At 39.7% G+C, this 14,357-nt stretch overlaps 1 protein-coding gene across 2 annotated transcripts in view; it reads left to right on the top strand.

Annotated features, from left to right (window-relative positions):
* The first annotated feature begins 487 nt into the window (after positions 1-487).
* The window catches only part of CD44 (CD44 molecule (IN blood group)), a 52,243-nt gene continuing 38,373 nt past the window's right edge, over positions 488-14,357 (top strand). For both annotated transcript variants that reach the window (XM_021555159.3, XM_077784235.1), the window contains exon 1: positions 488-663. In XM_021555159.3, coding sequence (XP_021410834.2) covers positions 600-663 — 64 coding nt within the window. In that variant the 5' untranslated portion in view covers positions 488-599. The remainder of the gene's footprint in view (positions 664-14,357) is intronic.

Here is a 14,357-nt window from a genome sequence, read left to right as displayed (position 1 = left end):
TTGCAGAAAGCTTCACTGCAGAGCAGGCATTTTACTTGCTCTTAATAGAACCGCACAAAGAGAAAATGGCAAGATAGGAATAAATAAGCAAAATGTTTTTGGAAAATATCTAGGCTGATAAGATGCTTTACCAGGGTTTAGAAACTCGAATGCTTTTATGTTCACTTGGTTTGCAATAATGAAGAGATTTTAAAATGCAGGATGAAATGCTTATAACAAACAGTGCATTTCTGAGAGAACTCAGGAGAGATGACACAAATTTTCCTACAAGCACACTAAGTATAACTTTTGACTAGCCTAGTGTAAGAAGAGAAGGTTTAGTGGCTCTTTAAAACTCAAGTGTGCCTGCTTAGTCAGTCCTAGCTCTCCTTCCACTCCCCCTTCTTCTGCTGCTGGGTAACTTTTGTTGCAATATGGGTGTGACTTTTGATGGAGCTTCCCCCTCCCAGTTATGTCATTACTTCAGTTCCTTTGAATCAGAATAAAAAGTGCAGCAAACTTCAGACTCATTGACTGCAGGCTTAACAAGCGTTGGTGCTTTCCTTCCTTCTGCAGCTTGCAAGGATCTTTGGATTTTGCAAAACAGTTCTAAGAAAACAATGGCCAACTTCTTACGGACAATTTTTGGATTATTTTTGCTGAAGCTCTGTCTAGCAGAAACAGGTAAGATTTTTATGAATGAAAACTCTTATGATTGTTAAGTTAATGCTTCAGACAGCAAGTGTGCTTCTGCTAGATAGCTAACAGCTTTCTTGCATCTATAAACTTTACTTATTTCAAGTGTTATCAGAGATGTTTTAGAAGTGTAATCTCAGTTGTGCTGGTCTGTACAAGCACGGAAAGCTGCGTATTGCTTGTAAAGGGCAATTCCAAATATGTAAAAACTGAATTGTAGAACATTAAAGAACGAAGTTTAAATTAGGAACAGAACTCCATCAGGGAATTCGGAATGGCTCTGGTAAAGCTCAGTTTGACAATGTGACTGCTGTTCCACACGCAGTTTTTTCTCCCAGCTCCTCTTCGGACGGCAGCGAAAAGGGGGCGGAAGGAAGGGGGTGAGCCCCCACCCCCCATCCAGTTTACAGCTGCATTCTGGAGTTTACATGAGCTGAACCAACAGCTGAAACAAGCTGCATTTGGGCACAGCCTTGCTGAACAGGAGAAAAACTGCAGGGAGCTCTGCTGAAATTTGGAGAGCTTTTATGCCAAGCATGCTTGCTTCTGACTTTCTAAGGTCTCTGTGGGGCTGACTGATGAGCTTTTGGAACAAAGGGGGTTAGAAGGGACAAAGTTCAGCTGTTTATCACTTACCTTCCTGTAGCTTGGTTATCTGCTTCAAATATTTGTATTTAAGTATCTAAGGTTAATACAGAGAAAAAAATAAAAAAATTATGTCCAAAGTGACAAAAAGCTTTTGAAATTTTACATGGTGTAGGCTCAACCATGTTTTAGGGGAATGACCATACTTTTAGCAGACTCTCACTGTGACTGTAACTGCCTCGAGGCATTTTGTGGTTGGGGATAACAGTTGTGCTTCTGTATTGTTTTTGTACTCATCAGTTTCAGGAGTCTAACAAAATGCATTTTTCATGACCATCGTCACCCAGGGCCGTGTGCGTGTCTGTGTATGTACAGTAAATATGTGTCTCATTTGCTTGAGCAGCAGGGGATACTTCTGTTAATGGTTGCAGCGCTGCCAGGCTGTGAATGGGTGTGTCAGAGGGAGCAAGTTCCCAGTGCTTCTGTGATAGCTGAAGCAGCCTCATAGCTTTTCTTCCTAAAATTGTGTGTCCATTGTATCAAAATGCTCTTGCTAAGATGAGGTTTATAGGCAAAGTCTTAAGAGCAAGGACAGGGCTGCTCTAGGCAAGTAAAGTATGTCTAAGATAAGTTTAAATCCTTGGCTTGGTCCACGTCTGTGCACTGTGTAAATAACTGCTTGACTGATTTTTACTTCTATGAGCTGCCTGAAGTGTCCTAGAGAGCAGGGTCTGCACTGACTCTGGGAGTAATGTGTTTTTACAGTGAGACAGAAAGCCCCATTATTGAGCCATCAGTGTAGTTACAAAAAGTGTGTCAAGCTCCACATATGCCCTCCAGGGAAGTTTCTTTACTGGCTTAGTAAGGTACTAGAATATAGCTACAGTATATTTAAGTTGGTATACAGTACATTCCAGCATGACTTTTTAGTCAGTAATTATTTCAAAACAGCAGTTGATGGTGGTGTTTTCTATTTTTAGCCAGTGATTTTGCTGTGTATCACAGACTAATGGCTATTGATGCTGGGAAACTCCTGAACTGGAATTTTGATTCTTTTAGTACAGAATTGTACAGAATTAAAAAGGACCTGGAATTACTGTTAATGTGATTTCAGAAGGAAAAATGAGATACAGAGAAAGCTGGAAAACTTACTCATCCTGATTTCTGTGCTGTTGTGACTATACTGTCACTGATATGTTTCTTACTCATAGTGTTGACATGACTTGTTTAAGGAGTCTGGATCCCAGAGAATATAGATGCTGACATCTTGGTTAATGATGTTTTGCAGGAGATTTTCTCCTGCAAACATTATGTATTTGTAGAAATATTTTTCTTAAAGTTTTCCTTGATTAATACAAATCCTAGAATTTTGACCCCCAAACTGGAAGGGGTGGGGCGCAAGAGAAGAGAAGTAGTAGTGGTAAGCATGAAATGGAAAGAGGGACAATGAGTCTGCCTGTGGGAGGAAGGAGCTTACCTGTTAGCACTGGAGAGGTTGCCAGAGCCCATTCCAAGGTAATGCTGTGAGACAGGGCTCCTGCAGCTGCTGGTCAGTCACAGAGGAAGAGACCTGCCTGCCCCTTGGTTTACATATCTATCATGTAAATTTGTAAATAAAGTAGTTTGAAGAAGCTCTTTGTGCTAGTTTATTTTCACTCGGTCCTTGCAGTGTCTATCTTGGCAGTTTCCCAAAGCTATAAAGTAAGGAGACTTTATTAAGAGTTCACTTGAACGTTCCATCATTGTTTAGTGGAAGGGTTATGGAGCTGTCCTGGAAACACTCGCACACGCAGAGCCAACAAAGCATGGTGGGGGATTGTTTTCGAGAATTTGGAGAAATGTTTGAAGATTCTTTAGGTACTGGTGTTCACCACAATGAAGAGCCATTACCTTGAAAATAGGAAGTCGGAGAAAGGCTTAATGAGGACAGATAGCATCGGACAATTGAGGAAGAACTTTTTAAAGTAAATGCTTTTAAAACCACTGATAGCTCTAGCCAAAGTTAAACAAAATGTTCATTCATATGTGGTGTATCTTTCTTTCCAGAAGAGTTCCCATTACTTTTATAGGTCTGAATTGAAGATAGTGTGAATATTGCAGTTATTCATCTATCACCTAAACATGCATGAGGTTTGACTGTATCAAGAATGTGCCAGGAGCCAGAGACATCATGACATGCTGTGATAGACAGATACACACCAAAGAGAATCATGAGCTCATTACGCCTAAAATACTTGTTGAAAAAAATGTGATAATATTTGATAATACTAGTTCTTAATGTAGTTGACTGATAGTAAAACACCTTGTAGAAGAGCAGAGAAAAAGCAATGTAGAGTTCCTTTATAAGGAGCAGATAAATCAGTCAAAGAATTTAAAAGTTTTTTGGTGTTCCAAAGCTGTAAAAAGGTTACTCCATCTGCTTTCTGGTCTTCTTGCATCATGTTTTTGTTCCAGAACTAAGGGGTAAGTGTTTGAAAATACAGTCAATATGTAAGATGATCATTCTTCCCTTCATATATCACTGTTTGGTCTTTATTTTCAAGAGAATACTATGTAAGAGAGCAAGGGAAGGAGTTCTGCAAAACTCGTCTCTAAAATTGGTCTTTCAGGACCAAGGCTAAATGTATGTAATTATCTGTGAACTATAACTTCATAGAGAGGATAATTGTGAAACAAACATGACCCATCACAGTAATCTTGCCTACTTTGAAAACAATGCAACATTGCACTGGAACAATTAATTGTGTTCAAAACACATCATATTTTAGAATCAGCTGGCATCTGGCAGTGTGCTGATTCAATTTGTCAGCATTAAGCTGAATTCTGAAAATAGAGAGATGGAAACTTACAACTTGCTAGCAAGTAGAACACATCCACAGCCTAGTTTGTTCTTTGCCTTTACCTGTCAGGGTTTCTGTGTGATAAACCTGGTGGTTTGGACCATTCTCTGCGTGTTATCCACGACTGTGGGCGGGAAGCCAGTTTGGTGTAGCTGCTGGTCATTTTCCAGGAGTCCATCATCTCTTAACAGACAGTCATCTCTCCCTCCCAGAGAGGCAATAATAATTTCAAAGCTATCAGACGCTGTAATTATCAGTGGCCATGATAGGTGCTGCTAATAGCAGTGGCAGAGAGGGTTGTGTCGGTGCTGTGTATTTATCATTTCCTCCCCGCAGTGCCTGGGCAGTAATATCAGTAGCAGCTGGCTGTGATTTCCCTCCCTTGCCGGAGCTGCCCCCGCCCAGGGGCGGCAGAGCAGCTCATGCTATGAATGAGTCTGCAGGCTGTAATGTCAAGTGAAGGCTGAGGAAAAGAGGGGATTTTCCTTGGAGAATCTTTCCAGTCAGACAGAAAGTTCAGCTAATTGCAATTTAAAGTTCAAACCTCCATGACTGTTTCCTGCATAACTAAACCTGCAGTCATTTTTTGAGTCTGTGCTTTCAATTAGGAACATAATTGAACTTTCTTTTGTAAGCAATGGCTTTGGGACTTTCCAGTTCCTCTACATGAGAACACTGGCAACTTTATGTAATGCAGCTGGCTTATTTTGGTACAATAACCTTTAATTCTCATATTGTGAAACATTAGAAAAAACCCACCCCAAACAACAAAAAAACCCCAAAAAACCCTAAAAAGAGTTGAAGGATAATCTACAGTTATAGCCCTTAAAAACACGAAAGCAGAAGCAGGGTATGCTAATTCAAAGTAAAAATCACAGAGGCGACCTGAATTCTACTTACATTTGGAGTTTGTATTTGAAAAATACTTTGCTTCACTTTTTTTTTCCTCTTGATGATTGATGTAGCTTAGTAGCTGGAAACTCTTTAAGAGACTGTGTTGTGTCTTTAAAAAAAAAAAAAAAAAGTACACGAGACGTGCAGCAGCTGTGTTAAAACTTCATCTCTCTGCTAGTGATACTGTTCCAGAAGCAGTATGAGAGGGTTGTAAAAGAGATTGCCAGGGTACATACTGACAGCTGCCCAGGAAAAGGGCATTAGCCTGCAATCCTCAGCTTCGCAATTAGTGTTTTGCTAAACACCTGCTTTCATAAATAAGATGGTGCCTCTGACAGAACGTATCATAGTGAAAAAAAAAAACCTACCATGGCACAGCTTTTGTTAATTATGTATGTCTCACAGTGACAGCATGTTAGCAAAACAGGTTCTCAGAAGTACATTTCCCTAGGGGGCTTTTTTATTGTTATTTTTGTTAATGGATAGGTGTCTGTAAAGAAGCAGGGTGTGGTGTGTGTGGGTAGCTGTAATGAATAGTTTCTTGCAGATTTCCCATACAGAAGTGAGAGGTGAACTGAAGCTCAGTGCGTGTTCTGTGGGCGCCCAGGCCCCTGTGAGCAGATGTGAGGGAGTGCACAGGCAGAGAGCAAGCTGCTGGCCAAAGGGGTGTCCAAAAGCTGAGCAGCAGCCTTGGCTGGCAGCCTCTCCAAGGGAACGCATCAGCGAGGGATGGGGCGATGCGTGCCAGGGCAGCGAGGCTGCGGCTGCTTGCTGGGAGCGCTCTGAGCCCACATGCCCACTCAACCAGACTGAACAGGCTGTGCTGTGCTCCTGCTGCAGCATGGAAATGCAATAGTTCAGCTCTGCTGGGAGTGCTTTACCTGCTCTTTGCCATCGCCAGCTCACGTCTCTTGAGTTGAGTATCCCTATCACGGAATGAGGAGACAAAGGAGTGACACAACATGCCACTGCTAAGGACGGCCAGGTCTTGCCAGCTCCATCCTGGTGCTCTGGATAAAGCTTCTGCACAAGGAAGATGGAGTAGTTAACCAGGCAGGTTCAAGGGAAAGTGGTATTTGCCAATTATAAAGAAACATGATCCATTCATGATGAAGCCACTGAAGGTGCGGCCTGAGCACATCTTTCACTTGCTTCCTTATTTTTCCTCCTCCTGCTTGATTAGGTGTCCTTCATTATTTACATATATATCCTTTCCCTTTTCCAACATTTACACAGGTGTGTAAATGTAGAAAAAAAGCTTATTTTGCTAATGAGTCTTCATATTTATAAATGTAGGGTTTTGTTCTCTGTTCTTATATGTTGTGTATGCATAAATTTGCACATATAGAAGCCCTTAGAACATGGAAGGGAAAAAAATACATATTTTGTTTAAATCAATATTGCCGGTAGCAGTGCTGTAAAAATCAGATAAAACTTTATTGCTCTGACAGTTTTATCCTGTTTACTTGTGTGTTTGTTATCTACACGCAGTGAGGACTGGCAGCTTTTTTCAGTTCAATAGCAATTGTTTCCTGTTAGACAACAGCAAATGCAAAGTAGAGCTTCCTTAAAGAGTTCTTATTCCATGCTTATCTTTTTATGATTAATGATGTTTGAAGCAGTTTGCTAAGTGAGAACTGACTTACCTCTTTTGCCTTCCTGTCAGAATGAATATTTCTTTAGGTTCAAGAACTTGAAAATTTCTTTAATACTTAGCTGAAGAATAGTGTCTTAAATTTAGTCAAGTTTTGCTCCTGTTTGAAGCAATACTCCTAGTGATAAATATCAACTGTCTTAATGCTTGATGCTCTGGGAAAGGCTGTAGGGCTGGAGTGTCCTGCGACTTTGGAAGATTGGTATTAACAAAATACTACTCTTCCATTGCTGTAGTCAGAGTAACTTTGTCTTGTGAGGAGCATAGTCTCTCCTAACACAAAAAATAAAAATGTCCTTCTTGAGGAGGGGGACATTTTGCTCCTTGCACGTTGAGCTCTAAACTTTTAAACTCCTCTTTTCCACATTGCAGCCAAATCATTTTATGGCCTACTGAGAAGAGATACTTGGTGGTTCCAGTTCATCACTGAGTGGGCACAGCTAAGGTTTTAGAGAAGCACTTATCCTGTTGACAATTCTTGTATTAAAAGCAGTAACTGCCAGACATTTTGAGCATGTGAGACACATTCCCATGGTGACTGCCTAGGGAAAGTTTCTTTCCTGCTTTTGTGGCTTGCCTCAGTAAAACCCTGGATCCATTTACTCCCTGTTGTGGTATAAAATATTGCAGAGCACTTCTAAAGGCGTCTGTGATGATTTTTGTGTCTTGTGATATTTCTACAAGATCAGTTCTATTCACTCGTTTTTTTCCTCCTTTTATTCTTATGGCTTAATTTCCTGGCTGCTTTTTGGATGGGAAAAGTTTACAGTAGTTTTGTTTTATTTTCTCAACATACTCTTGACCTGCCAAGTCTCACACATTATCCAGTAGTGATATTATTTGTGCTCACAATGAACGGAGCACAACATTATCTGTTTTTTTTTAAACAGCGAAGAAGAGGCAATCTTAGAGCATCACAGAAGAGTAAGATCAGCACAGTTTTTCAGGTGATTTTCAAGGGCATCTGTAGGCATATACACTAGACAGTGTTTTCAGTCTCTGTGTGTTCACGTGGATTAGAAAAAGCCCAGTTGTCCAGTTTTCCATATGATAATGCTTTGATGAGAGCTTATTTTAATTCAGGTAATACATGTAACAAGTACTTTGTGTTTCTGGAGCTGGAGATTGTTTTTCTTCTTTTATGTATCTTAACAACTTCTATTACTTATATATATGTCACTGGGGCCAGACCTATTGTACATTAGTGCAGCATAAATAATATATTGCATAAAGAATACTGCAAGACTGGTAAGATGTTTCTACAGTGCCCTTTCTAGAACAGTAGAATTTCTATCCAAAATTTTGTGTTTGCAAATGAATAAACTCTTTAATTAACTTCTTTTGCTGAGGAAAGGAGAAAAAAATTAAAAAGCTCTCTCTGCCTGACCAGGCTACCCTTCAAAATAAAATATGAACAAATGTTATTTGCTTCAGTTGCTTCTGTGTTATCACAAGCCCATTAAAAAACATAGTGACAGCACTGAAAGTCTTGGGCCCAGCAAGGTTTATATCTGTTAATAACCTGCAAAAGTATTTATTGATAACATTTACTTGATACACATCCACATCTTCAAAGCTCAATGTAGACATTAGTAACAAAAACAAATGGTGTCCCGTCAGTACCTTAAACATTCAAACATCTCAATGCCAGCACATGTCTGAGATGTATTTATTCTGTTTTTCTTCTGCTGGATTCTTCTGACTCTTGTAGAATTCTTGAAACAAGATTTGCCATATTAGGCTTTCTTAATGCATTACTTCAGAAATAGATGGTGTCTCTGTTGAAATTTTGTTCTGTTTTTTCTTTTTTTTTTTTTTTTCCTTCCATTGCATGGAGTTTACGTAAATATGACAACATTTGGTCAAGAGGGAGTTCCTTATCTGGTGGATTTCATCAACACCTTCAGCAGAGCTGGAGTTGGGTTGAATGTATTAAATTACCCTAGAACTTAAAATTTGAAGTCTAGATATAGTAGTATTTAACAGAGAAAGAATATTCCCAAGTAGTGAGAAAGAAGTGAACTGACAAACATGCTGCCAGCAGAAAATAATAATTTGTGATTTTTGTAGCCCATAGGAAAACATTGTTTTTATCCCCACTTCACCAGTAGGACAACAGAGAGACAGCAATGTAGCTGTAAACAGAACATCTTCTCCAAAGTCCCAGCCCCTTGTCCCATCAACAAGCAGGTATCATTTCACATACAGGGTTTTTTCAGATGAAAGAAACATTATGATTAATTGTAAGAAAAATGTTCTTGGGCAAATATTATTCTACTGGAGAGGAAGTGAACAAGAACACAGAGGACCAGAGCATTCTCTGAAAACTGTTACCGTAAAAATAGGAAACTCTCTTCAGTTACTGTTTGGCAATCCATCACTGAGTCTGGTTGTGCAATCCTTCCTTCAGCTGAACATAGTGTGAGAAAATACCCCTTATGAGTAAGAGTAAGTGTTTTCCTAATTTTTGAAACACCCATACTGATGCCTTAAGTTTTAGCTTTAATGTTTTACAGATTCTGTACTGCATTAGTATATAATGCTGAACTTCATATGAAGTGTTAGCAAGTTCTCCTCACAGTTTAGTTAGACAAAACAATCCTTTTCCAGCCTGAGAACCAAGGACACCATTACAGCTTCAGGCCCAAAAAGTATAAATAACAGCAAACTGAGCAGAGCGGTCTGGGAGGATGGGACTTCATAACCTAAAGCTGTAATTGGACAATTAACCCCAATATGTAAATGAACCAAAACTTATAAAAGTGTGAAAACTCGTGACTCAAAGTCCATCTTGGGTGTAGCCATGGCCAGGCTCTTGTACTGCCCAAGGTGTATACTTTGAAGGCCTTTTAATAAATACCTACTTTACTCCTTTAACACTGTCTAGCCTCTGTTCTAGGTAGCCTCTCAAGGCATCAATACACCCAACCTTTTGTAGACCTGAATTTCTTAACAGTATTAGTCTTCTGTCCGACTTTATTACTCATAGTGCTCAGGTCATGCCATTTTATCAGCACAGTCACAATCACATCACTGTTGACTCACAGCAATTGCAAGGCAATGTATTGACACCTTTATTCCACCCCTGATGTGATACAAATATATCCACAGTGATAGTCATGGCAACATGACTAATTGAAATACATCTTTTGCTTTTTTATGTACTGGTTTTGGTATCTTGAATTGATTTCTATATTGGGAAGTTGCCCAATATCTCCCACCCTTCCAGAGAAAGTAGTTTTATGAGTCAGGTCAATTAGCAGTTTGTTATAGCAAGGTGTGTCTAAGACATGTTTTTAGGCTGTTTGAGAAAGACAAGAGGATCTATGCACGGTGAATGGTAGTAAATCACCTGGAAAAGTGGTTACTTCTGCCTTTTTTAAGACATCAGAGAATCACAGTAGGGCTTGGGTTGGAAGAGACTTTAAAGATTTCCTTGTTTCCAATCCCCTGCCATGGGCAGAGATGCCACCCTCTAAATGAGGTTGCTTAGGGCTCTATCAAACCTCGTCTTGAATGCTCCCAGGAGTGGAGCTGCTCTGGGCAACCTGTTCCAGTGCTCCCCACCCTCACAGTAAGGAACTTGTTTCTAACATCAAATCTGAATCTTTTCTCTTTTCATTTAAAACTGTCCCCCCTTGTCCTGTCACCACCTGGCCATGCAAAAAACTCTCCCTCTTAAAAAAACCCAAAACTTTAATTACTGCTAGGCTGCAGTGAGACCTCCTCAGTGCCTTCTTTTCTCTGGGTTGAAGAATCCCAGCTCTCTCAGCCTCTCTTTGTAGGAGATGTGCTCCAACCCTCCAGTCAATTTCATGACCCTCATCTGGACTTGCTCCAAAAGGTCCATGTCCTTATGTTGGGGACCCCAGAGCTGGATGCAGCATTCCAGGTGGGGTCTTACAAGGGCAGAGTAGAGGGAAATCACTTCTCTGCCCTGCTGGCCACATTCCCTTGGATGCAGCTCAGGATGCTGTTGGCTTTTTGGGCTGAGAGCATACACAGGACTCATGTCCAACATTTCATCCATGATAAATCCCAAGTCCTTCTCATCAGGACTGCTCTCAATGAGTTTTTCTCCCAGCCTGTACTCTTATGTCCTGGATGGATGCTTTGTCTAGTGCTCTTGATAAACCGCTTGATGAATTTCGCAAGTACTGTCCTTGCTGGGGGAAAAATATTGTGGTGCTTTATTAATTAGTAACTGTCTCAAATTTTGTATTTAATAAGATAGCATATTCCCAAACTGATGTTTGAATTGACTCTTGCTCAGAATGAATCCAGTGTTGTAGAACTCACTGTACCTGAACTGAGGTCTGCCACTGTATTTACCATTCAAACGTGGATTTAGCTCTGGATCTTCTTGTAAAATCCAGCTATATCTCATGAAATAAAATTACTAGAATCAATGAGCATCACAACAAAATCACTGGCTTCACAATGATTCCAGCACTTTTGGAAAACAATGATGCTTCACTATTTGAGGATGATTACATGCAAGCAGTAGTGCATTGCCTTTATGTATCTCCACTGCCTAAATATAAGTAGTATTTGAAATCACAGAATATCAAGGCCCCACTGCCAGTTCTTCCCACAAGCAGGAGAATCTTCATTGCTTGTCATGAATTGTCAAATTCAAATAAACTTTTATTTTTAAATAGGAAAAATATCACTATTCCCACCTTATTTGTGATAGCAGTAGCATTGTGTACATCTAATGTTTATTGCAAACTCTAGTTATTAAACATGCCTTTTAATGAAACCAGTTGGAAAAGATTCATAGCTAAGACTATAAGAATTATTAAAGAAATTTAACTTTTCATGTAGCTTAGTGTATGAATAACCTGCATACATCTTAGGAAAGTTACTTGCTAGTCAGCATTTTTAGTATAAATCTCAAGATTCTTGAAACCCTAGTATATGCGTGGATAGAGCCACGAAGACTCCAAAAAATGGAAATATTTTGCCACCAAAAATTCCAGGAGAAGTTGCCTGCTGGCCTATGCAATCTGATTACAGGCTATGGGATCTCTGTCATTCTTGTATTAGGGGAAAAACAAAGGGAGTAGTGGATGTGAAAATATTCTCTTCCATCATCAGAAGCTTGCATAAGAACTTTCCCTTTGACTTCTACAGATCATGTCCTACATTGTAAGGCATATTCTGAGCAGCCTTCCTTTCTTAGGCATGTCTACCTGAGTACCTTTGTTTTAACTGGCTGGCTTTCAGAGCTTGTGAAAAGATTCCTGAGGTTCCTTTCTTTGATTGGATAAGTGACAGAGCAGTGATTAGGAGTAAGGTCCTTTGGGCTCCAGGCTGGGGATCTGTCTGCTGAGCCTCTCCATGCGTGTTGACTGCTTTTATCCCAAATAACTAAATCAGTCAAACAGTGAAAGTCAGACTCCAGCTATAATTCTCCAGCTTTGTTTCATGTGTTTCTTCACCTGGGTTGCATGGAACTGATCCCAGCTGATTCTCCTCACAGCCCTTGTTACTCAGCCTTTGGCGTTAGACTTCTCACTGTACAGCCTGGAGCTCTCCTCATATCGGCAATGTTGATTATGTTTTCGTCATTTCCAGGGGGGCATATCAGATAACTAATTGCAGACTGTGATATCACTGCCTGCAACTTTTCCCCCGAGGTGTTGCGCAGCTGTAGCACATTCTACTGGAGTCTGAAAACTTTCAGCTCCCTATTGGGTGAGACTATTACAAAAAGACTAATATTAATGTCAGCAGCAAGGAGGTTTATCATAAGTGATGACACAGTATAGGCTCACTCAGGATGTTTACCAGAGCAACAGTTGCCGTGCAGATAAAGTATGATTGGAAGATCCATTAGGAGATTCTTTTCTTCCTATAGCAACTGCTGAGGACTGAAGCATATTTCTTGTACTTACTTGCATTTTGAGTGACTCTGTGAATGCTTGATTTATTAATAGCAGTACCCCCACACCCCTTGTTTTAAAGCAGTAGCCAGGAGAGCTGTCAGTTAAGAGACTGGAGATTTTTGTCTGTCAGCAAACAGTGACTTCGATGATCAGTAGGCAGATTCCTTAGGAACAACAATTTATAAGAAAGCCAGCAGCTTGAGCTTTGTCTTACATCCCATTTCCAGTGTACACTGCCAGAAGTAAGACAGAAATGCAAGCAATACTTGTATGCTGCCCTGGCCTCTGTGCATACATCCAGCCACATTTCTTTTTTCACTGCAGAGATCCACGTCAGCCCACTTGGACCTCAAGGTTAGCATGGCTGTCTCATGACTTTTCATGCAGTTAGCAGCACAAAGGAAAGGGAGAAAGCTACACTCTTATTTGCTTTTTTAGACTGAATTACTAGGTACCCAAATATAACTGGATAATAGGAACAGCTTAGGCACAACTTCAAAGAAAGTTCTGACTTTACACCTTTGGATCTGTGGAGAGTCATCTTCACTTTCTTGTCACCACACCCAGCTACTAAGAATACTTTTTCTCTATTTATAGCAGGAACACCTTGCAAACATGGAGGTAAATCCCTTTTAAAATGTTTTCCTGGACATTGCTGTCTTTAAAAAGCCAGGTGTGCAGAGAATTTTTTCTTCCCTGAATATCACGTATCTATTAGGGATATAATTATGTGGGATTTTTCTCTCCCATTAAAATTGTCTAGGCTTAGAACATTTTTCTATGCCAAACTGAAATGAAAATATGATATTTTAAAAAATCCCTGAGGGAAACTTTTGTTTGGGTCCCTTAAACCATCTACATGTATTGCAGCCATGTAAACATTTAAACCTAACTTTATTAAGTAATTTTATTTTATTTTATGCAAATGAATTTTTTAATTTCAGAATTAAAGGTAGTTTCAAACTGAAGAACAAACCTCTTATTTTGCTTTATTTAAGTATCCACAAGGGATACTTTGCAAACCAAAAATACAGTGTATTGACACTAAATCTGAAAATGTATTTCCTATAAATCATAGTAGGTGTCATAATTTGGCAATACTCCAAGGAAAGTATTTCATTGGACAACTCCCAAGAATCTGTGAAGATTTACTTTCATTATCACTATTTGGAAAAGCCTTGCTTATGGTGCAGGTAGTCTATTTCTAGATTTATTTCTCTGCTTTCTTTAGAGAATGGTGGTTAGCAGAACAAGAATATCATAACTGGAAAAACACAAAACCAGCCACACTTAATGATGATACATGTGGCTTGATCCTTGGCACTTTTGTGTTGGGATGGTAAAGGACTGCTGGCTTCATTCACATGGATCTTGCAAATTTGATTTCTGAATTTTGATCAGTGTATAGTCATCCCAGTTTTGAGTCCTATTTTCCCAGCACAGTTTTCCTTTCCTCATCAAGCCCTGAGGGATTCAAGTATAGGTGTGTTTTAATGATGTCGACACGTGTCTATTAGTGACTGTGGCTGGGATTAATGAATCATTTTACATAACCTAGCAAACAGCTATCCAGTGGTTTTCATCACTGACTTGGGCTTTAGTCCAACTTCTGACATAAAGGTAAAAGCCCTCTGTATCCTGTTACAGTTGCCTGGGCTGCAAGTTACTTGAGTGAAGTTTTTTACTAATAGACTAAAAAAAAGGTAGAATACTCAGCAAATAATGCTTTCCAGGTCCATGTGTGTTGTAGTAAATTAGGTAATCACTGGACGATATTTTTGTACATTTTAAGTTCTAGCAGATGTCAAAATGGCAGTA

The sequence above is a fragment of the Lonchura striata genome, chromosome 6, assembly GCF_046129695.1.
Source record: "Lonchura striata isolate bLonStr1 chromosome 6, bLonStr1.mat, whole genome shotgun sequence".
NCBI lineage: Eukaryota > Metazoa > Chordata > Aves > Passeriformes > Estrildidae > Lonchura > Lonchura striata.
This window is presented reverse-complemented; position numbering and strand designations above follow the sequence as displayed.